The sequence below is a fragment of the Lepidothrix coronata genome, unplaced genomic scaffold (genome assembly GCF_001604755.1).
Source record: "Lepidothrix coronata isolate B3197 unplaced genomic scaffold, Lepidothrix_coronata-1.0 Scaffold218, whole genome shotgun sequence".
NCBI lineage: Eukaryota > Metazoa > Chordata > Aves > Passeriformes > Pipridae > Lepidothrix > Lepidothrix coronata.
The window spans coordinates 183,464-208,583 of NW_016690398.1; the positions used below are offsets into that span (position 1 = coordinate 183,464).

General features: G+C 44.2%; 1 protein-coding gene across 1 annotated transcript in view; it reads right to left on the bottom strand.

Moving 5' to 3' along the window:
• Positions 1–25,120, bottom strand: part of LOC108506521 (multiple epidermal growth factor-like domains protein 6) — a 193,293-nt gene that overhangs the window by 19,262 nt on the left and 148,911 nt on the right. Inside the window, exons 16-28 of the mRNA XM_017833614.1 lie at positions 24,778–24,906; positions 23,509–23,643; positions 22,397–22,531; positions 21,829–21,954; positions 20,664–20,795; positions 19,726–19,854; positions 18,013–18,144; positions 14,873–15,001; positions 8,873–9,001; positions 3,591–3,719; positions 1,839–1,967; positions 1,227–1,352; positions 58–186 (exon numbers count right to left, since the gene is read on the bottom strand). Coding sequence (XP_017689103.1) covers positions 58–186; positions 1,227–1,352; positions 1,839–1,967; positions 3,591–3,719; positions 8,873–9,001; positions 14,873–15,001; positions 18,013–18,144; positions 19,726–19,854; positions 20,664–20,795; positions 21,829–21,954; positions 22,397–22,531; positions 23,509–23,643; positions 24,778–24,906 — 1,689 coding nt within the window. The remainder of the gene's footprint in view (positions 1–57; positions 187–1,226; positions 1,353–1,838; positions 1,968–3,590; positions 3,720–8,872; positions 9,002–14,872; positions 15,002–18,012; positions 18,145–19,725; positions 19,855–20,663; positions 20,796–21,828; positions 21,955–22,396; positions 22,532–23,508; positions 23,644–24,777; positions 24,907–25,120) is intronic.

Genomic DNA, 25,120 nt, shown 5'->3' on the forward strand with positions numbered 1-25,120 from the left:
CAGCCCTGGATTTGGGAGGAACGTGTGCACCAACCTGAACTGCCTTCCTTCACTCACGTTTGTCACAGTGCCTCCCTCGCCATCCCTTCTGGCAGTGACACGCTCCGGTTTGGTGGTGGCAGGACAAGCCGTGAACGCAGTCACACTGCTCCTCGCACCGCTTCCCAAAATATCCCGGGGGGCAGGCTGAGGGGGAGGAGACAGAGCAAGAGCTCTACCTGCTGCATGGACAGCATCCACCGCTGGTAACCAGCCAATATCATCCTTGACTGTGGGATGCATATTTGGCAGAGCGCATGGCCAGAAAAATCAGTGAAAGAGAAGATACTAAAAACATCAAAAGCATTTAGTGCTGGCTGTTAATGAGTCCACACAGGAAAGCTTACAAAGACTTAGTCGTAGTCTGGAGTGTTAGTCCAGATATAGAGATGGTGATGCCATTTGATTTGACACAACTGTGCACAAAGAAACAGCTTTTTGAACAGAGAAAACATGCCCTGTCCACAAACTGCGTTCACCTCTCAGTGCAGAGAGTCAAAGAGAAGGTGAGACCTGAAGAAAGGAAAGGGGGGCAACTACGAAGGCTTTACAGGCCATGCTGTTGGCTGAGGCTTTGAGAGCCCTCAGCACCTGAGGAGATATCAGAAAATTGCTCATGTCTTGCAAAAATCACAACACCTCAGTGGCCAAGCTGAAAGCACATTTCAAGTCCCCTGGTATCTACTGCACATGAGATTTCATCCATATTTCAGGGATTCAGATGGTTCCAAACATGCCAAACAGCTTTGTCAAATCTGGATCTGGATCTTTGTCAAATGCAAGATCTGTAAATCTGAACCATCACAGTTTATTTTGCTGAGCTCCCCTCAGTGACTCACAGAGACTCAGCAGCAGGTGGTTGATCTAGCAAATTGTCCTTAAAACTCCCTCCCTCTTCCTTGTACCCCTAAGGCAGAGAAATACCTTCATTTTCTCAGCAGGCAGAGAACAGAGGTAGGAGGAGATAAAATGATTTGGACAAGGGCATGGTTGGGCAGAGAGGGCATGGTTATCACAGCCCCAGAGCCTGTGGGGCTGAGACATGGGGTGAGCAGGCATGAACCCTGACTGGCCTACAGAATATTGGAAAACTAGAATAGAAAACAAAATAGAAAAGGACTTCATACTGTGGAGGCAGAAATGGCTGGTTGTTAAAATCAAGCATCTGCAGAAGGAGCTGCCCTTACCAACATCACAGTGGTCCCCAGTCCAGCCGGCACGACAGACGCATTTCCCCGAGGGCTGGTCACACACCCCGTGGTGGCAGCTGCAGTTCTGCTCACAGCCCTCTCCATGCTGCCCATCCCCACACTCTGAAACAAGATGGGGGAGACTGACAGAGGGCCTGGCTGGAGGAGCTCCAGGAGGAACATACTTATGCCTCTGCAAGACAGTGAGCCACCTAAACTGGTCTTAAAAACCTTCAGTGAGAGAGATTTTGAAGCCTCCCTTAACAAAATTCCTTAGAAATAAATATTTTTTTTATCTTGGAGGATTTACTACTTTTTTCTCCTCAAATGAAGGTCATTACCTATTTTCTCTGTCCCCAGGGGACAGGGAATAGCTTATTTTTCTCATCTATTAAAGGAGTTTCCAGCACCATCGTACACTCAAGTGCCAATATCTCCCTCATCTCTGACTAAACAACCCTAATTTTTTCAGCCTCTCCACACCTAGTGCTCTCCATCCCTCTGCCTTCTCTTTTTTCCTGTGTTGTCTCAAACCAGACCCCACCACAACTGAATTTCCTAGCAGAGCAACTGAGGTGCTGGAGGGATGGAGGATGTTATGAGACTCACCCAGCTCACATGCTGTCCCTGTCCAGCCCTGGGGACACTGGCACTCTCCTGTCACACTGTCACACGTGGTCTGGCCGTGGCAGACACAGCGCTGGAGGCAGTTTGCACCATACCATCCAGGAGGGCAGCCTGGGAAGGGGAGGCAGCATAGAACATTCCATTAGGGAGTGCAGGAAAAAAATGCAGGTTAAACACCACCCTTTCCCAGCTCACACCCCTTCTCGCCCTGGAAGATGCTGTGGGAGGTACAACCAAGTAGAAATGGGGACATGATTGATAAGGAATTACTCAGCGTAAAACTGGTCTGGGAACAAAACAGTGGATGAAGTGAATTAGCTGTGACCCACCAAATGACCTTGAGATTTCCTGTTTGCACCAACAAAAAACACCCCTTGGTTCCCGCCAGCTTTCTCAACACCAAGGAGGGGAGTTATTGATTCCCCTCTTTTCAGAATCTCTTTGTACACTTCTCTTAAAATCACGGCTCCTTCTCTAATTAATCCTGCCGCCCACAGCTGGTTGATGAAATTTCACAGTTTACCTGGTTTTAATTTAGCAAGTTTGTATTAATTCCCATCAGAACCAGATGGACAGACTCTAACTTTTTGGCACAAAAACCCCCAAACCTCTGTCATATGTGAGAGTGACACCTCTTTAGGATGGCAACAGGAGTGAGTTCTCACTCTGCAAAAGCACAGTCACAGCAGGATGGCTCCCCCAGCCTCACACAATTTTTCTGCCTCCTTATTTCCAAAGAGAAAAGAAATCCCCAAACATATCTTTAAAGGAAAAGGGTAATTTGACAATGTCTTCATATTTGACAACAGCTTTTTTAACTTTTGCTTTGGTTTCGTATTTGAGGCTCTCAGACAAACCAGAAAAATTTAGGTCACGTCATATACGTCATCAAGAGCAGTTTGGTACCTTCACAATTTTTTGATCCTTCGTGGAAAGAACTCTTCAGATCAGGTTTTAAAGGGGGATACACTTAATTTATATATTATTCTACCCCTGCCAGCTTTCATCCCCTTTCCCTAACAGTCCTCTTGGTATGCTGAAGGCCACTGAGTGAAGGTGCTGACACCAAAGCCCAGCTCATCCAGGAGCATCCACAGCAGCATTCCCAGCTCCATGGCACTGCTGGCAGTACAGGGAAGGCACAGAACAAGGAGTCTTCTGCAACGGGGATGGACAGACTTTCCAGTGGGTGAGGTGCAGAGGATTAGGTCACACAAGCTGCAGTGCAGCCTTTCTTTGCCAGCCTCTTTTCTTAAGGCTCCGTGGAGTTGGGCTTGTGTTTGAGTCACACGTATGGGTCTAATTGCCCAGGCTCAATGCCTTTCACATGTCCTGGATTTAGCCCATGTCTGGAACTGCACACGGTAACGACGAGGATCAGTTGGGTGCATGGGATGGTAAATCAGGCCATAGAAAAGAAACAGAGCTTCACTTCAGTGTCATAATTCGGAGTTTTATGGACCTTTTCTCCCTTCATAAGCCCTCAAAATCAGCTCTCTTTCCCGTTTATGGCTGTTTTAGCCCCCTCTGCCCCATGCACACTGAGCTCCTACACCCTGCAATGGTGCCGTGGATTTATTTAATGGACCGATCACGTCATTGCGGATACAGAACCAGTGACAACACAAGGCAATGAGCTGATAGTTAAAATACCAATGAACTTCCCCCAAGCAGATGTTTTATTTTTTTTCCCTCCTATAATCCTTCTTCAGGGGGTTGAATTTCCAACTGTACCTTCTTGGCAGGTGGCTCCTTTCCAGCCCGGGCTACAAAGGCACGTCCCAGTGACGTGATGACAGAGCGCTCCGTTGTGACAGTGACAAGTGTTGCTGCAGCCCGGCCCGTAGCTATTCCCCTGGCAGGCTGTAATGAGAGAATTCCATAAAACTCCATCAGGAAGCATCAAAGGAGGCACTGCACAGAGTAAACCTGAGACACAACCCAGCGCCAGGGAAATCAGGTTGGAATTGTCTTCTGACGACACACTTTTCACATCACAAGGGTGCCTAAGACCATATATAATCACAAAATCATTAAGGATGGAAAAGACTTCCAAGATCAAGTCCAGCCTTTGGCCTAATACCACCATGCTCATTAAACCAAATTGCAGAATGCCACATCTCATTTTTTTGAACACTTCAAGTGATGGTGACTCCACTATTCCCGGAAATATATATAAACATATATATAAAACCATTTATTAACCTGACACTAGATAGAATAATAGAACTGTTTAGGTTTGAAAAGACCTTTAAGATCATTAAGTCTAACCATTAACTCAGTACTGCCAAGTCCACCACAGCATCAGCCAATACAACTGCAAAGGGTATTTTAAAACAATTCTGCAAATTAGGATCACATAAAATGAAATTGCTCTGCAACACTTGCAATTTAGAGGTAATGTATCTTATGAGAGCCTAGTACAATAATGTGGCTTAAAAATATGTATCATAGCACATTCTGAAGAGGTTTTTATGGAAGGGCTGGACCGCTGGGGTGATGGATCAGCTGTCAGCCCCGGCCCTGCAGAATGTCTTTGTGCTAAACTAATGGTCCAGCAGAACCACCAGCCCGACAGCCCGGGTATTTATTTGCATCCTGGTAAGAGAACTGACAACTTCATTGTTTTCAGTGTTCATTTTTCACAGCTGGATGCCTTCGCTCACCCCGACACTCATTCTTTGGTCAGAGAGGGGTGATATTTTCAGTGAGTTTGGTTAAGCAGCTGGCTCCCAGGTGAAAACTTAACGCAGCCATCTCGCAAGCGTATGCTCGCCGCAGCTCTGCTTTCAGTGCTGCTGCCTGTGAAAAATGGCAGTGATAAAATTCCCGCAGTCCCCGCTGCATTGGAGATTTGGATGGCTTTAAATGGTGGAAAGCAGACAGTACTGCTACCCTGTTTTCTTCAGATATCTCCCCAAAAATATACAAAGTGAGTTGACGCAGCTGGATCACCTCCTTGGACGGTTTTTGTCCTGTCTTGCAGGGGCTCTCCTGCACTTGGACAAAGCTGCTAGAGTCTCTCATCCCTGCAGCACTTCTGGCATGCACTGGAGAAGCAAAAAAACCCTAGATCCCTAATCCAGAAGAGTGTCCTGCGCTTGCTGGATGTGACATCTCCCAGGCTCAGACCCAAACAGTGACTTTCCACCCAAACCTCAATACCTTTGAGGGTGTCAGTGAATGAGATGCAGTGTTGCAGGAGGACATGTCCCTGGGGACAGAAGGGAGGTGTGAAACCATCTTGGTCTCAGAGGTGAACTTGGTTGACAGTATCTGATACATTCTCAGCCCTTTTCTTCCCATCTGAAGACTTCCAGCTTCCCAGCCTGTTTCTCAGACACCATTTCTCCCAGGACTTCTTTTCAGCAGTGTTCGTTTTTGTCATCACTTGGACCTCATTCACATTGAAACCACAAGAAAGAGAAGGAGCTCAGTCCCAACACAGCTAAAAGTTTGCTCTGCAAATGAAGCTTGGTTGCCAAGTGAAAAGTTCAGCCCATCCTACAAAGCTCTGGCTCGATTTTGGGAGCAGAACTAAATATTTCCACAATACAGACCAGAACTATAGCATAACCAAGCCAAAGGAAAAACCAGCTCATCACCAGGTCCCCTGACTGGTTACCAGTGGTTTGTGTGAGGTTTTTGGAGTATGTGTGCATAGCTCTTGTTACACTTATTGAGAAGATAAAAGAGTGTTCCAGTGAAAATTCTGGTAAGAAAGCAAAAATTTCTGGAGAAGAAAATTTTTATTATTCTATTGGGTGAATACAAATCCTTTTTGCTTCTTGGTGGGACAATCCTGATTATCAAAGTACTTTTCTGAAGATTAAGAAAATAAATTATATACTGAAGCTATTTCATGAAGTTCCACAACTGAATGTACAAAATTCCTGGGCCTTATCTTTGTTCTTCATGGTGACTGAAAAGGGAAGACTCAATCCAAAGGTTTAAATAATTAGATTTCTCTCTCTTTCAAAATTTTCCTCTCAGTGTCTTTACCCCATAAGAGAAGGATTTACTTGTTTGCAGCCTTTAAAATCCCATTTTTGCATGCAGAGTAAGGAATATATGAACCTGGAGAATTTCTTCCAGACTGAAAGTCAAAAGCCACCCAAAGTGCCCAGGAGCACAGGGAAATGATGGGCACTAATGTTCTACAGGGTGTCCAGAAACTTTGTTTTCATGCAGCTCCTCCACAAACTGAAATACTGAATTTAAAAGAATAGGGAATTTGCAAAGTCAAGTGTTCACATGCCACGAAATGTCAAACCTCTATTATCAATGCCTCTGGCAGAACCAATCTTTCTGTACTTGTTTATTTTTCAAACTAATGTGGTTTCTCTTTTTACCACAAGGAACCTCTTTTGTGAAGTTCCTGCTGAGCCCAAACAGCTTCAAAAAGAGGCATTTTTAGTACTGATAGAATTAGGGTAAAATTCAGATGTTTAATTGTGTTTAGCTTCTACAGACCATATTCAACATGAGATTCCTGGAGGTTTGGGTTGATTTTTTAAAGACTGCAAACTATGAATGAGTTTGTATAGAATCATAGAATGGTTTGGGGTGGAAGTAACCACAAAGATCATCTAGTTCCAACTCCCCTGCCATGAATAGTGATGTTATTCACTAAATCAGGTTGCTCAGGGCCCCATCCAATCTGGCCTTGAACACTTCCAGGGATGGAGAATACAGAAAGGAAGGTTACACTCTGTCCTAAAGAAATGCCAAATGTCAGATCCCCACTTCTGTATCACTGAAGCATCTTGACACTCAATGAAGCAGTTTATTAAAACCCCCAAAAAAGAATAGGCAACAGACTTTTCCTAAATCTCTTTCTTGGAACCCTAAAATATCTTAGGTGTACACTCCAAAAAAAAAAAAAAATCAAAAATAAAATCTCCAAACACAGACTGAAGTTGAGGCAGAGCTTGCTTGGCAGATTTCATCCCAGTTTAACATAATTCATTTTCAAACAAACTGAAAACCATAGTCTGGTAATGGAAAGCATTAGGCAGCTTCAACAAAAGGCATCACTGTCTCTATTGCCCATAATTAGATAGCAGAGCATAAAATGCACTGCATGGCTGGCTTAAGATCAATTCAAATCCCATGATGTCAAAATTATTCCTCAATATCCTCCAGCACATTGCCTGCAATCTGATTACTTCCACACGAGTGCTGTCCTTCCAGCTGCTCGAGCTGGTCCCAGGAACCAGCAAGGTGAATATTAAACACCCGGTGCGGATGGGGAGTGGTGAGCTCTCCCCCACCCCTGGCTGCCTCACTCTGAGCAGCTCTGGAGCAGCGTGAATGAGGTGCAGTCATAAAATCGAAATGAAGATTCCTCACTTAGCCAAGAGAAAAGGAGGTTACACTCTGCACTGTTCACTGACCTCACTCTTTTACTTACAGGGACCTTGGAGGCTTTGGCATCTTCACCAGCCTGAGGAATAAATCAACCAACACAAAGCTCTCATGGCTCAGGCACAAGGCAATAAACAGGTTTTTTTCCTAATGTGAGTAGGGGAGGGAGCACAGGAGGCCATGGACAAAGAGCTGCATTTCTTAATTGACTTTAATGAAATACATAACAAAGCTTCCTGTCCCTAATGCAGGGTAAGGAGCAGGGAAGGGGTGAGGTGACACATTGCAACCCCGTGGCTCAGCAGTAAAACCAGGCTATGACCAAGGAGCAAACATCACACCTGTACAGCAGCACCTTTTCTGCTCTGTGGGATGGCTAAATGACTCTTGCTCTGCACTTATATCGTGGTCAATCCATTAATCTACAGCCACAGGGTGTGTTACCACCAGCATCTTCAGGTGGTGAGTGATGGAGGGCCAAGTGTTCCTATGGGGGGCATAGGGAGGCACAAAGGACTGCAATGGTGAGATGCTGGCAGAAATGTCTAAAATCTGAGAAGATTCAGCAGCACTGACCCACCTATAAATCACAAGAGCAGGGGATTCTGCAGGAGAAGATGGGTTGTGTTGCATGGTGGGGGCAAATAAGGGAAAAATATTATGAAGAGCAAGTGCTGCCCTCAAACAGGGCTGATGATAAGATGGCATAAGGCTGGAGAATAGAATTGCTTCAATACAAGCAACACTTCTCTCTTTTTTGTAAATTAAACCAATTCTCTATTGCAGAAAACTACTACCCATGGTTTAAAGAAGTGTTCACAAACAAAGTTGGCTCCTTGTGGAACTGCTCTGGAGCCCAGCTCTACACCATGGTCCTGCAGACAGCAGTTGTATTTTCAAAAGGAAGTTTAGACCATGACATCATCCTAAAGTGAAACAAGGAAGCTGAGAGGCTAAAACCTGAAAATCTTAAAAAAGCTCACATATTTGATCTTAAAAAACCCCACATATTTGCTAAACTTTGCAAATAGGCTCAGTGTTTCCATATGTAATGTTATGTAGCTAAAGAAAAAAATATAATTTCCCATGAAATGTAGTGAAAAGTTTCTCAGAAGAGACAATGTTATACATACACACAAACACCTTTTTAGCTTAAAGAGCGTGGGATAATCCATGTTTGTGAACATCTAAGAAGTTGACATGTCTTAAAACAAATAACTTTTCTAATAATTAGTTAAAAACCTATTTTGTCACTCTCAAATAACAAAACAGCCCCAGCTCTGATTTTTCCACTTTGCGCATTTGTAATCTGTCACTTTATAATTGATAATTAGATGAGACACACCAGAAACAGATACACAACATTTCATCTCTTAATGTCACACAAAAAGAAAAAGCTGGGAGTTGTCATATGGCAGGAGACAGCTCTGCTATTTAAAACCTGATGCTTATCATGTTTGACGAGTGCCAACAGCGGCCAAAAAAAAATGATGTTGACGATTTCCGCAGCTACCAAAAACTGTTCCCTTTTTTGGCATCTTTGGAAAGGAATGTGACCTATCTAAAACTGTACCCCGGCGGGTCATCCTGCATTCCCAGGGCAAACCCATGCCAGTGCTGGGGGAGTTTGGGAGCAGGGATGTACTCACGCTGCTCGCAGGTCTCTCCCAGCCAGCCCGGGGGGCAGCGGCACGTGCCCAGGACGTGGTCACAGCCAGCAGCATTCTTGCACTTGCACACCTGGTGGCAGTCAAGCCCAAAGAATCCTTCTGGACAAGCTGCAAATGCAAAACATTAATTTTTAGCACAGTTCCTGTTTGGTTTTTCTGTATAAACTCCAGCTCATCTTTTCGCAGATGCTTAACAACCAAAGTTGCTTCAAGGGGCTAAGCCTGCACAATTCTGCTAAAAGCATCTTGGAAACATGTGACCCTTTTACATAAGCAATGGATTTCTGCACAGTAAAACATGGCTTAGAGTATTGAAAAGCCATAAAGCAAGTCAGAGAATGGAGCTGGGTTCACACAAGCTGGTACTTGTGCTCCTGTAACGAACAGAGGAAAAAAGAAATATTTCAACATAACGTGAGACTCCAGGGCCATCTCTGCTGATCTCCCTCCCTTTGGAAATGCAAAACTTCTGCTCCCATTTACTGTCCTGACACTTTTCTAAAGATTTTTTACAGCGAACATAAGCCACAATGGTGCAGTTCAGTACTGACATGAAAAACTGGCAAAGTGAATGAACAGAGAAAACCAAGATGAATTAAATGTAGCAAAACAACTCCAGGGAGCCAAAGGAGCTCCATACCTACATCTGGGAGATGTAAGGAAGAGCAGCACCATGGGTTCAATTTATATCTTTACCAGTGCTGAAAACAGTGAAAATAAGCATTAGTACTTGTCAGTGGGCCACATCATAGCTAAATGTTTCACTACAAGAGTGCTAAGGCTGCTGTGTACAGTTTAAAAAAAATAAAATAGCCTTATTTAACATCTCTGCATATATATATGTGTCATGGCTAGGCTTCGTGAATGAAGATTTGGGAAGGCTCTATCCACATTTGTTACAGGCACGCTGGTGGCTTATGAGGCCAATATGAGACAGATATATATGTGTGTGTCTAGCTTATTTAAGTATCTGTATAATTATGTCTCACTAAATGATAATAAATCTGTAGATACACAATTATGTGTCACTTGTTCCCCAGAACCCCTGAATCAGTCTCAGGAATTATGCTGCTCATGAGATAAGCATAAGTTATTCAATAAAACTTATCTCTTTGTCCTCCTTGTCAATATAAACTTATATTTAAAACCAAATCCTCACACTTCTATCATGAAATCAGAACAACTGTCTTCCAATAGAGTCTCATGACAATTATTATCACATACACTACCCAACAACCCTCCACACTAATTTCACAGCCCTCAACCAGATCAGAATAACACTGGTATCATCACAGAATGATTTAGGTTGGAAAGGACCTTAAAGATCATCTCATTCCAACCCCCCTGCCATAGGCAGGGACACATTCCATTACACCAGGTTGCTCAAAGCCCCGTCCAACCCGGCCTTGAACACTTCCAGGGAGTTATCCATGTGCATCTTTCACTGTTGGACTCTTCTGTCATTTTTCTTGCCCTGTGTCTTCTCCATGCCCAGGTTTTTTGTCTCAGTCTGCTCATCCTGCCTCTTCCATGGATGCAGATTCTGTTCTCCAGCAGTGAGCTGTCTGCTTTGGCTACTAGTTGGGGGAATTCCACATCCATAGCCAGAGGCAAACCTGACCTTCATCCAGTGACAGCAGCAGTGTAACAAACTGAGCATCTGCTTTGGCTCCTCTACTCTCAGAGCTTCTGCTCAGCTTGTGACTACAAACCACTGTTTCATCTACTCAAAATCAAAAGGCTGCTCTTCCCTTTGTCCTGTCCAGGAAGATTTCAGGTTTCCCGCCCTTCCCCAGTTTGTGCTGCCTCAGTAAAACAGGAAAGAGCTTCATACCAATGTAACACCATAATGCATCCATCAGCCTCTGCTCAAACTGCACTGGAAGAGAGCTGTTAGCAAGTTGTAAGGATGAGCCACCTGTGTGTGGTTTAATCTTTCTGTCCATATTTATTCTGCTTCAGCAGACAAGGACAGGCTTCTCCTGCTGAACCTTCAGCGACTTCAAAGCCCAACAAAGTTCTTTATTTAACAGAGGGACTACGCAGCCTTGTCAGTTGTTCCTTGACATGCACAGTATTTATTTTCCCTTTTTATCTTATTAAAACAGCAATCTTGCTGGGCTATCTTATGACAATGATTAACAGCTGTAATCTCAAGGGAGAAGTCCAGTCTGTCCGTCCTGTGGCAGTGCTGATCAGCAGCTAAGATGCAAATGCCAAGTGCTGTGCCCCACAAGGGCAATATGTTGCTCTTACTAATGCATCAATTAATACATATTCTGCAGGAATGGCCCAAGACTCCTGCTGCCTTCAGTTAGTGAACTAATTGTCTGGCATTTGGGGATATTTGGTCAGATGAACCAGCGAACTGGATAATTCTTGTGTTGGCCTGATCCCATATCTGGACACAGCCTTGGGTCACACAGCACATACCAGGGAGCAGCAGGGAACGGAATTAAACAAAATTACAGTGCAGTGAAGGCAACCCCAACCTTCAAAGCGAGAGCAGCAGATGCTCAGCACTTCACAGAATTAAAACAATTATAACAATTGCCTCCCCAAACAGGAGCAGCCCCTGTTCAGGGCAGGGTGACTCTGCTCACTCGGCTCATTTCTGACAGAGCTGGGAGTGTGGCTGGTGAAGGCAGGCACACCTGGATTCCTCTGGGTTTGCTGGGCTACCTGACATCAGGAGCCCAGGCTCAGGCTTCCTCCATGTCAGATGTTTACATTTAGTTGAAGCAAGAATTGATATATTTATCTAATTATCACAATAAAGATTGGTTTTGGAGTTGGGATTTTTTGATTTTTTTTCCCCCTTGCCTGTTTAGCTGTAAGTGCATTAAAACCAAAGCCCCTCAGCAGAAGCATCTTTTCTGGAGAAGATGCTACTTAGGTTATCTGTGATTGAACAGGAGAGAGAAAGGACTTTACAAAGCCATCTTTGCCATGATCCTTGCCTTTGCACAGTCCAGGAACGTAGAGGCATTAATTGCTACTTGAGTTCAGGACCAGCCAGAACTCCACGTGTGCCTCTGGTACCTTGTCCCCAAGCAAGTAACATTCTCCACCCAGATAAGGAAGGTATCTAGTGGCATTGCTAGTAGCATCTACCAAAAATTATTCACTTTCCTTTGGTAATGCAAGACCTTGTGAAGAAACATATATTATTTCATCGATGTTCTTTTTGTATCACTTGCTGCTTTCAAGAAAATTCAAAGGAAGTTTTTCCTAGATTGTTCCTACAGACTGAAAACATTTCTTTGTAGATTATTTTGTTTTCAGCCTTATTTGCAAACGTTACCTATTTTGCAGCTGAAAGAGTTCTGCTCATTTTGCAACTCCTTTGAAATAGATTCGAAAAGATTCATGAGGTTCATTTTCACAAAGGATTGAGTAGGGGTGAAAGATGGAGCAGGCACGTCCCACTTTCAGAAATGTCTAATTTTCTTTCAGGAAGTGTCTCAATAGCTTTATTCTTACCCATCATTATTATATGTGACCACAGCACTACTGCAGGGGCAGCAGTACCACTGAACGACACCAGATGAAGGGCAGCTGATCAAAGGTGACTCAGGGCAGAGCTGAGCTGAGATGATGGGGGACAGACAAAAGTACTTTGAAGAGTGTGAGGTCTTTTGGCAGCTTTCTGTGGCCGAGGGCACAGAAGTTCAGTCACCTCCCAGATAATTCACAGCAAGGTCTCATGAAACAGCAGCCTGGAGCAAAGGTATCTCCTGCTATGAGTGAGCTTGGAAACTGTCTTGTGCTGGCAAATGATGATGATGGTGGGTGTTTGGCTGCTATCTGTATTACTGACAGGTGATATATGTAGGCTGAGACTTAGGAAGGACCAAAATTACATTAATTATTCTAATAAATAATAAGAAGAGATTATGGAAATTTGTGGCAAATAAAGAACTTGGAAATGGCCACTGAAGTGGTGTTTTCCAACAGGGACTGGCAGGTTAACCTATGAAGTCCTACTTCATACTGAAGGTCATAAATTAATGAAAAGGAACAGGAGTACTTTGCTCCCACCTGAAGAAATGAAAATCAATTCCAGAAAACCCAAAGGCACATTTTGGGACTTCTGCAATTTCACCCTGAATCTTGATCCCACGCTGCCACAACACAAAATACCAGAAGCAACGATTGCAGGTTCAAACACCCTCACTGTGCAGGGGTGATATTAACTATTAATATTAGTCAATATTAGGTTTTGTAAGGGACTGCCCTCTCCTAGGGCTTTGAGCTTCGAAGGCTGCAAAAGTCTCAGTCTCAACATATCTGTGACAACAGAAAAGTCCTTCCCAGCCATGGGATGAGGTATCAGCAGGATGTGAAAAGTCTGAGGCAACACCGCAGTGCTGGGTGTCAATCCCTAAATTTGTGCCTGGGAGGCACAGAGCCTGGCCAGCGTGGGTGGATTGCCAAGAGGACGGCAAAAAGCACATCCCTGCCAGAAGGAAACCCTGCCAGTCTCCCAGTCACCAGAAACAGAAGCGCTGCAGCTCCTCACAGAAAAGGTGCCAAGAAGGTTCTACCAAGGGCAAACCACCCACACGTTCTCCTCCCTCGTCGTCTTTCGGAAGCAGCCAAACTGTTCTGGCTGAAATGTTTTATGTTAAAAGGTAACTCAGGTCAGCCCAGATCAAGGACCCTGCCTGCTTGAGAGAAAACACGTAGAAAACAGTGTTTTAGGAACGTTAAGTACTAAATTCTACTCTCCCCTCCACAATCTTCTTTCAGGAATTAAAAAAGATAAAAATGTCCAACATGACTGATTTGGAAGGTGAGAGCTGTACTTTTTTTTCCCCTATAGACGTCATAGTCCTCACACCTACTTTGGCAAAGGATATTTAGTTTCTTTGTCTCCATTATGATTCCTGCTGGAAAGAGCAGATTTACACAACAACACAGACAAATGCTTTGTTTTTCCAATAAAAAATAATATTTAAAAAAAAACAGATTTAGGAAAACAGAACTAAATCATAATAAAAAGGGGACATAATGGAGATACCATAAATTACAAAGCTCCATTTGCAGCAGAGCCTTGGAAAAAATATTTATTTTGTATAATAATCCCTGGTAAGAATGAGAAGGAAACAACAAGCAGTGTGTGAACACAAGCCAGTGGGTGCTTTGCTGTATTCCTGGTCAGGCTGTGGAGCATCTCCCTTCCCATGAGAGGGCAGCAGTTGCCTGCAAGTGCTGCCACTTCCCTCTACTGTGGCTCTAATGCTGCCCTTGTAAACTGGCTGATAAAGCTGCTTTCTAAGCAAAACAATAGTGATTTAAGGATCATAATTCGTGCAATCTTCAATCCTTTACACTTAAATAAGTTTCAGAGTGCCTGACTGACTATATGCTGTTTTTGTTGCATTTTTTATGATCTGCACAATGATGCAGCTCAACAGCAACCTCCTTTGGTGACACCAAGGACTGACTTAATAATGTATTTAAGGAATCCAGTCCAGTACTTTAACCAAAGGACTAGGTGACAGAAGGTGATCTGTTGGATTTGTAAAGTTTAAAAGTATATCTGTTGTTAAAGATTTCCATTGGGATGATCCACATATCCATGTGCATCTTAATTGTTTCAGAGAGGCACGAGAAACAAGCAAGTACAAGGCTGAACAAGCATCTTCCTGCTCAGAGCTCAAATAGTAGGACTCTGTTTAAGAAAAGTCTCCTTAAAGACGTGATACAGCCAGACCCTTAAGCATATATCTAATTTTAACCACGTGAAAATACATGCCCAACACCAGGCACCCAGCAAGAAGCTTTGCTGAGTTAGGATGGAAGCTCACATTTCGGTGTTGGTTTCCAAGTAAGTTCAATGTTTTATTTAAATCCGACACTGTAAATTTTAAAATCAGCTCTCTGAATTAAAAAAAAAAAACAAACAAAAAAAACCAAAAAAACAACCAAAACCCTCTGCATAAACCCAAAAGGGACCAGAGGGAGCAACAGTACCTCTTTCACAGAAGGTTCCTGTCCAGCCCGCTGTGCAGGCGCAGGCTCCGCTGACGTGGTCGCAGGCAGCTCCATTCTGGCACTGACAGCTGTGCTCACAGCCTGGGCCAAAGCTTCCCTCGGGGCACCCTGCAGCACAGGAATCACAGCCACATGATGGGTTAGTGCTGGAGCAGATCAGGGATCAACAGGGAGTTTTGAGATACATGGGAAATCTTACTATTTCCAAAAGAAGAATCAAGGCATAATGGTAAGGGCTTAAAACTGAGGAGATTGTTCTCCTTGGGGTCTAGGTAAGTTGGGCTGGTTTTAAGATCTATTTTAGGAAAACACCACGGTGTTGAAAGACTAAATTCTGGGAAGAAAACTGACATCTTCTAGTTGTAAAGCCTGAGAGAGACTTCACGAGTTCTGCCTGATGACACTTTGCCCACTGGTCTGGAGTTGCTTATGTGCACATCTCCTCTGGGACTTCATCAACTCAGAGGGGAGAAGTTCTTCTGTTTTCCTGCAAATCCTCTTTCCCCAGAAAGCTGGAGAAAATATGAAATGTGGTGATTTCCTTCGGAAAGCTCCAAACTGAGTGCTGCACATTTTACTTTCATGCCCTGCTTTGAAAAATTCAAATGAAAACATTACATCTGGGGGACAGATTAACAATTACATTTCCACAGCAGTTAATGTAAGGAGTTACAAAAGATTTGCATAGTACTCACTACTGGAAGAAAGAAAACATTTGAGAAAGAAAATAATTTCTTCCAGGATTATAGGAAAATCAATTAAGAACAGGGCCAGTTGCCTAATTCACATTAGATATTTTGGACAGGCTGAAACACAGAGATACACTTGGCTAAACATGATATTACAGTGCCTCCACTCATTTTTGAAGACCATTCCTCTAAATGACTTATGTAGATTATTGCCAGATCTCTTCTAGAAGCATATGATTTTAGTGTTTGCATCAACAAAGTGATTTTCAGGCAATCTGGAAAGAATCACAGAGAACAGAAAGTAACGAGGGTCCTCAAAGACAATTCTATGCCTAGAATAAAGGGGTGGGTTTGGTGTTGCCTATTTGGTGCCATAGGTGGGCAGTAATGGGAGCTGGCATGAATTCGGGTGCTCCTGCAGCTTAGTGACTTTCTCCTAATTGGAGCCAACCCCTGTGTCTCTTACAGAGGAGCTGGGGTGGGAGGCAGGAGAATAGCAAGCTACCTTAAGTATTTCTTTGCTTTAAAATAGTCAAAAAACGGGCCGTTGTTTAAATATGAATATGTTTGAACGCATTGTTTGCACTTACAGGTGAAATTCAGTCCCCCCATTTGCATCCCCTCCTGCTCCCAAAGCTGCAGATCCCCGTGTATCCTGCCTCCCGCGCTAGTTCAACAAGTAAATACACTGAAGTGCACTTGTGCCTTAAAAGCTGGATCCTTCTCAGCGTTTTCACTTGAAATTTCAGTCAGAGTTCAGGGAATTTATGCCAGGGAAATCACACTGCAGAGCAGCCACAGGTGTGGGGCTCTCAGCAGAGCTTCCTTCAAACCCACAGTGCTTAGCCTGGAGCTGAGGCTTTCAAGGTGATGGCAAGGGGTCAGTACACTTCACAAACGATTTCACAGTCCACATCACAGAGAATCTGCCCCTGCCCGAGCAGGCACAGGCTGCTGTGATGCATGTTGAGATCCAGGCACCTCTCCAGAGAGCCTGCTCCTCAAGGGAAGGAGCCCAACATGCAAGGAGAGGCTGGGGGTGCCTTGGGAGCAGAGGAGCTCTCCAGGGATAAAGATCTAACCTTCAAGGAAGCATAAAATGTTTAGGGAAGAATTATGGCTTTCAAAACCTTGCACACGCACACAGAGATCTATAAATATATATATGCATTTCATATATTCGCGAAGCCTAGCCATGATGATGATTATACACACACACACACACACACACAAAGTGGGGTAAAAAGCAGACTTAATAAAACAAAAAAAAACCCCATGGACAGAGCTTTAGGGACTGCCAGATGTTTCATCAGTGGCAATGGCTTCACTGATTTGCTTGCCAGCCAAGATTAGACCCAGCTATTTGGCTACTTTCTGTCTGCAAAGCTGCTATTTTGAGAGAGATCAAGAGCGAAAGAGAAGTGGAGCTGGCAGCTCTTTCTCTGGGAGCTGGTCTTCCCAACACATTGCCCTTCCACTCCCTCTGTGCCAACAGCAACAAGGGCTGCAAGATCAACTTTCCAGGCTTTTTGTCTTAGGTCACATTTCCAGATTAATTGTTTTGACATTTCCGTGTGACACCAGCAGTTAATCCTGCCTATGCTACTGAGACTCTGGTAGCTACATCTGTGCTACTGTAAGATTGTTAAACTAATAGATAAAATGTTTATTTTATTTAACAACATCAATATAATCAATAATAATAAGAGCAGCTCAACCATGCAACTTACTGCCACAAGATGAAGTGGACTCCAAATGCTTGCACGGAATGAAAAAGAAAATAGGCACATTAATTGGAAAAGAAAAAAAAAATCAAGTTGTGTTAAATATAGAGATATTGCTTCTGTCTCAAGAAGCTCCTGAATGACAAAGTGAAGAAACCTGGGAAGACGTATCAGGAATTATCTATAAGCTTGTTTTTATACACTTCAGGCCTCTGATATTGACCTCTGCCAGAGGTGAAGGTGAAGGTTATGGGCCTCTGGTAAGACCAATGTGCATTTTTGTTGTTAATAACCACAGGACCCTAAAACTTCCTGATTTTTCTTATGTTCTATACATGTGAAGCATTTCTATATGCCTGACCTAAAAAAGTGATTTATGGAGGAATAGTGCAGCCCTAAAACTGAATAAATAAAACCAATATGGAAACCCTTATGCCACAAACCAAACATACATCTGTCCTATCCCTCACACGAGGTCTTGACGTTAAAAATTACTGCAGAGCCCAGAACAAGCCTGAAAATATCTTTTCTGGAATTCAGATTAGGGAAAGGATCTAACCCCGATGAAACCCGAGAGCGCTGCGACGCGCCGGGCAGACCGGGGGCGGCACAGCCGGGGGGTCCTTCCTGCAGGGAATTAGCAGGAAAACACGGTTTCCGCCGCTCAGGTTTGTAAATTGCGTGTGTTGACAGAGCAGGCACTTACTGTGCTCGCAGTGTGTCCCGGTGAATCCCGGCTCGCAGAGGCAGGAGCCGCTGACGGGGTCGCAGGTGCCGTCGCCGTTGGTGCAGACACACGAGTTCTCACAGCGCGGGCCCCAGCGGCCGCTGCTGCAGGCTGCAAGGGAAAGTGGGATTTGCAGGGGGAACCACCTTCAAACCCACCTCGTGGATTATTTTGCTTCTAAACGAGAGAACAGAAAACACGCGAAATGCTACAGCAGCCCTGGAGTAAACTCTCCGCTGCAGCGTGGGCACGAAGCAGTGGAAATAAAGACAGCTTTTGCTGAACTATTTCAGCTGAAAGAAGGCAGATATTATCCCATACACATAAAACTAACCATTGGTAGTCAATCCATACCAATCAATCCACAGCCACAAACATGTAATTTCATGGAAATAAAATATCAGCTGTTGACTCACTAAACAAAAATCTGTCTAACCAGAATAGTTAATGGGTAAAACCAGACAGATTTGGGAGCACCCTCCATGATTTCATCAAAATACTGGGAAATGCAACACGGATATAGAGACATCTCACAATGTTTGTTAAAGCAACTTATTACGTTCATTGTAAAAATCACATCTGACACAATCACGACAATGCACTGCGGCATCTCCTCTCTTTCGTGTGAGTATAAAGATGAAAGTGTCAATTAGGGCAACAAAAACCTGGGTTTGGAGGTTTTGGAGCTGGGAATCTGTTTCATGTCCAGTCTGCAACTGCTGGAAGAGGTGCCTTGCCGAGACATCTCTGCAAAACAACTTTTCTCAGATCTTATACTGAACAGAAATAAAAGCTTTTCTCTGCCGTGGTCTCTCAGTTCTTTAGACAGCCTTGGGAGTCTTGAAAAGCCATCTCAGTGGCTCTGCACGCTGCCAGCTGGTTTGATTTTTAAAATACCCATATTGGTGGAAACTTCAGATTTTCCCAGAGTTTTCTTCAGCACAGAGCCTGAGAAGTCAGGTCCAAAACTTACTGCTGTCAACACTGGCAATCAATTTAAATGATTTTATGTGTTTAAGACCACGTTTAGAGGGAGGTTTGTATTCTGCTGGCTTTTTGCAAGAGGCATCACAAGGAATCAAGCAGAATAGATGTGTCACAGGAAAAGGATGGAATCAAGCAGGATGGCTTCACATTTATATGGTGCCATCCAAAAAGGGCAAATCTACTCTCTTACACAGCCACCAATATGGAGAGTGATGCTAAAGTCAACAGAAGGATGCTCTGCTCTTCCAGAGAACAGAATTTCTCACAGCATTTATATTCCCAAGTTAAAAAGTGACCTTTAGACACATGACTCTACATGCCACTCACTTGTTGAATAAATCTCCCCCAAACAAAATGAAAAATGGAGAATTAATCTCAAAACTAATCTGCACTGAAAATGAAAAACAAAACTGTCTGTCAGTCAAAAGCTGACGGGACAGATGGTATTGGGCAAAGGGATCCATAGTGTTGAAATAAGAGCTTATATCAATACTTTGCGCTTCATCAGCCATCTATTTCAACGCTTTGAACCTGGATAATTAAGGATTATAACCACCCAGGCTGTGCAAACCCATAAACACACAATTTCAGAAGCAATAAGATTAACAAAACTATATTAAAAAACTGTAACAGGCTAAGAACAAACGGAGCTGGTTCTTCCATGTGCAGTTGAGTCCCTGGGAGGCACCGTGTGCCCTGACTTACGGTGTTTGCAGCCGGGGCCAGTCCAGCCTGGGGGACACAAGCACTCTCCAGTGACGTGGTGACACTGGGCACTGCTGCCACAGCTGCACAGCAAGTGGCACTTTGGTCCATAGAAGCCGTCGGGGCAGGCTGAGAACAGATGGGCAGACTGTGAATTCACCTATGTCAGGCACAGACTGATCTGTCCAAACAGACAGCAACATCTCACCCCCTAAAACGTGATTTAGCTGAATCCAGAAATCAAAATGGCAAGATGAAAGAAATAACTGTAATTCATACCCTGGGTGGGTGAGGCCAGGTCCTGTAATGTGGGAATAGCTTTTGGATACTTCTGTGTATCTGTCCTGCACAGAGGATGGAAAACTGCTGAGCAAACCTTCCCTAAAATTCACTTTGTGACTAACAACCTGTCTGTGCAGCACAACAGCCATTTAACTCAAGCAGCCTTTTAACACCCAGAGGCTGGATAAGCAGCACAAAACAGTTCCTTGAGTGTACTCCCATAGTCTCTAGCTGCAAGGATAGCCCTGACACTAATCCTTCATCCTCACTATTATTTAATCCTGAATTATATATGTTAAAGAATGCTGCTGAAAACATAACCCACAGTGATGCCATACAGGCCAGCTGGTCAGCACCTCCTGCCAAACAGCCAGGATTACAATGCAAGTGTTGTGGCTATTAAGCACTGTATTCCTAAGTACAGTTTGCCATAAATTAGGTCTAATGATAACATCCTTTTGGGATGCAGTTTAGCTGGTCATCTGCATTTATCTGCAATCTCCCTCCCATAAATAATGTCCAGGGAATTCCTAAAGCTGAAGGGTACTTTATTTTGGATCAGCACGTTGCATCTCACAAAGCAAGAAGGTAGAAATCATTAAGTGAATTTTCAATCTGACTTTCTTTTCATGGGGAAGGCTGATGCAAGGACTTACTGTCAGAGCAGGATGCCCCGGTGTAGCCAGGGGGACAGTCACAGGCTCCAGTTTCTCTGTTGCACTGTCCCCCGTTGGCACAGGGCTCACAGGAGGACTGGCAGTCTGGTCCCCACCAGCCAGCTGGGCAATCTAGGGAAAAAAATACATGAGGTGTCCCCAGTGCCATTTTCTGTTACAGGACAATTACAGATTTCTGTAGAAGAATTTAAAAGTACCAGTAAAATTGAGCTGGATTGTTATATTATCTCTACAGACCTACAGTCCTGTCACAGTACACTGCAGCACATGAGAATTCAGCTAAAGAGAGACCCAAAGGCTCTCTCCCAACTTCCATCACTGTGCGTCTGCTTATTAGTTTGGTTTCTGACACAGTAATGTCAGGAGTATTTGGATGTATCTGAAAAATTAATTATTAATTAATTAATAATTATCAGCAAAGATCTCCAGAGGATGGTAATTTGCAGGAGGGGAGGGCTGCTGTTGTATTTTTGCTGGGCTGAGTGGGGGTCTGGCTGGTCACACAGCCCAGAGGAACTGGATGTGAGCTGGAGCCCAGGTCTCCACAGCTCCACCTCCTTTGTGCTCTGTGGAGTAGTGAGACACAACCTGGGTCCAGCAGATGCTCCTCAGGTGTGTGACAGCCAGAGCTTTGAGAGTGGCCAGGGTACATCCCATGTCTCAGTAGTTCAGTGTCTCTGAGACTTTTTACATCCCTTTACTTAATTACCCACAATAATATTGTCCTTTTTAATTACTTCCTCCATTCTAGGTTCTTGCTGGTTTCACAACAGCTGTTTTTGGCCAAGGCCCCTCCACTGAGACACCCTGTGTGCATGTGGCAGCACAGTCCCAAGCTCTGCTCTGGGACTCCGAGTTGCTGCAATGCACCAACATCTCTGCCCAACTCGTACAAACCCAGCCCAACATACAAATCAGTGCTATTAACTGGAGCAGAGACATGGGGCAGGATAACTGAGCCACACTCCCTCTTTTCCAAGCAATCCCATGCAGTGGATGTCACCTGTTCTGCACCAAGACTGATCCTTTACCCATTCTGCAAATGAAGCACATTGCACTGCCGCAGTTTGGGTGGGAGACAGAGTGATTCCACATCTTATCATGTCTTCCAAAGCAGGGCACTCATCACCCTGGTGCAACACACCTTGCTCACACGTAGCACCAGTCTTCCCAGCTGGGCAAACACACTGCCCTGTCTTTGGATCACATGGTGCTCCTCCACAGTTGCACCTCTGCCTGCAGCTCACCCCAAAACTCCCAGGCTGACAAGCTAGGATGAAAGAAACCCAAAGACCCGGTTAGGAAGCATTTTGAAGACATTAGGAGGCACCACCACCAGCAATTTTTAACTGAGCTGCCCTGGTAAAAGTGATCAATATTAGCATTAGTGTCTCAGCAACTCGTGGTCTGTAATTAACTGCAACAGAGCTGTGGAAAATTCTGTGCCTGAAGCTTTAAAAGCAGCTACAGTTACCTGGACAAACGTTAGTTTTAGTAACTGGCCTCAGCCTTGTTTCTCAACCTTTGCAAGCAGAGAGAGACAGCATTTGCCAGGCTCCAAATATCACTTTGGTTTCAGTGGGGAACTGCCAACTCGTATCAACAACAAATGTGCCCTTTTATTTGCAACTTCTATATCTGAACATAAGTTTCCTGAATAATCTTTCCCACCCAAAGTGCATCTCCCAGGGAAACATGCAGTGAGTACCTACATAAATGGCATTTTTCTCCATGAAACCCAGGTGGACACGGATGTTTGCAGACTCCTGTCTCAGGATCACACAAAATATCAGGAGGACAGTTGCACCTCAGCTTGCAACCAGCCCCATAAAAGCCAGGTGTGCACTCTGGAAATAGAGGTAGACAGAGAACATGTATAAGAAAAAGGAAGAGTTAAGAAAACTGAACTAAAAATCAGAAAACATAATGTATGTTTTAGAGGTGGGGATAACAAAGTATAAATACTTAATAAACATTTGCGTGGACATTTCACAGAGGTTTCTGCTCATATACAAGCCAGAAACAGAGTGGCAGAATATTTAATGAACTTGTAACTTATTGAATTAGAATACTTAAGGATATATTCAATTACAGCCATTACAGAATTCTCTTATATGTCCGTACATTCTGCTGCTCTCTGCCTTAGTGCAAAGCCAGCGCTGGGCAAGGGATGCTCCCTGCCAGAACTGAGCCCCACCACCAAGAATGCTAAAATTATTACATATTGTCACTATTGTTCTCTACTAAACCCCCAGAACCAGTGCCATCGATCTGTCATGTTCCTGTCTGCCCAGAGAAGAAACCCTATTGCTTTACTCCACTGCTGTCTGGAAAGGGCTACTGAGACATGCAAACATGAATGTGGAATACAATTCTCTTTGAACTACCCCCCAAAAACTACAAAGAGTAAGTTTGAATTCAAAGGGCTGCAAATCTGAAGGAAAAGCAGCATTGCTGAACCCATTTACAAATCACGCTGCTGCCATAAAACAAGGGGTTTGCCACTTATTTACTGTCTGTGTGGAAAAAGCAAAGAACAACAGTGAAAACTCCCACAATCTTCATTATTTAGGGCTGTATTAGAATTTGGGTTCCGGATTTCTGTTGCTATTTGATCAGGCTCAAGCTCCTGCATTCTTAAGCTGTATTCCCCTTGATGTTCCTGCAACCCTGTGCCATCAGGGCTAAAAAAACCCACACTAAATTATCAGTAGAATATGACTATATTAGTAGCAGCAGCCAAACAAAACAGATGGGCAGAAGAATGAGGAATTACTAGGATAAAGGAATAAGCAGAGATGGGGAATCTGGCTTTCCAGGGTACCTCTCTGACACTTCTTGCCGTGATACCCAGGCTTGCAGGTGCAGGAGCCGTTCCTGGCGTCGCACTCCAGCGTGTGCTCCTTCACACACTGACAATCCTCTGAGCAGCCCGCTCCGAAGGCCCACCTGGGACAGGCTGCAGCCAGATGAAAAGGAGCCATTAGCTCTGTAATTATGCAGGAGTTGTTTGGAATTGCACACACCACTGCAGAACGCCACTGCTGCAAGAAGCAAAACCCTCGCTCTGCTCTCAGCAAACGCGATCCCCGTTCCTGTGGCAGCGCCTGCTCGTGCGTGGGTGGGCAAAATAGACTTCACATGACTCCTGTGTTAAGTGATTCATTTCATGTCAAGCAGCATGTGAATGCGAGAACCAGAAACGTTTCAAAGCAAACTTAACTAAGTTTCTGAATGAAAAAATATTTGGGTGCGCTCCGAGACAAAAGCTTTCATTTAAAAAAACAAACAAAAATAAAACAAAACACAGAAGATTTTCAGTCTTGCACAGATTTTACAAACAAAGCCTGTAAGTACAATGAAACTTGCAATGTTTTTGTTTTAATTATTTTTTTTCCCCATTTAATATTTTGCCCTCATCCTGCCTCTGCTCCTCAGCTCCCACTCCAACCACACTGGCAGCCACTAACCAGCTCCAACCAGGCTCTAACCTCGGCAGTAACCCTAATGTTAACCTGCCCACCCCAGCCCAACCCTACCTGTAGTCCTCACCTTTGTGTGTCAGTAAATCTCTGTCCTTATGGCAAAGATTAATTGCTAGAGGAAAAGATTAATGAAGTTTTTGGGGCCTCCTGACACATGTCAGAAGTCCTGTCCTCCTGCTACTCCCAGCCCATTGCAGAACCAAAGCCTCACTCATTTTATCATAGAATGATAGAATGGTTTGGGTTGGGAGGGAACATAAAGCCCATCTAGTTCCACCCCCTGCCATGGGCAGGGACTCCTTCCACTGGACCAGGTTACTCCAAGCCCCGTCCAACCTGGCCTTGAACACTTACAGGGATGGAGCAGCCACAGTTCCTTTGGGCAACCTGTGCCAGTCACCATCTTGTAGTAAAAAAATTTATTCTTAATGTCTAATGTAAATCTGCCCTCCTTCCGCTTAAGGCCATTTCCCCTTGTCCTATTACCTTTCCTATGTAAAAAGTCACTGTCCTCCCTTTTTGCAAGCCTCCTTTATACAATGTGAAATCTTTCAACACTATTATGTGGTGTGTGCATTAAGCAGATCCAAAAAATGCTGGGGACTTACCGAGGTGGCAGAAGCGCCCGTAGAGCCCGGGGTCACACAGGCAGGCTCCATAGAGTCTGTGGCAGTAGCCCTTGTTGGCACAGTTGCACGGCTTGTTACAGTTCTTCCCAAAGAAACCTTTCGGGCAACCTTTGGAGTCACAAACACAGCAAGGAATCAGCTGCCAAGGGTTAAAACCCCAGCTCCAAATCGGTTTGCTTTTCGCTGGCGCTACAGAAAGCCCAGGCTGGCTGGTGGTTGACCTGCAGCTCACCAGCCACTTGCTTTCTCTCACGCACTGTTTTGCTCATTATTTAAAAAAAAGAAACAAGGGGGGAAGAAGTGGAGATGCTCCAGGCACAGA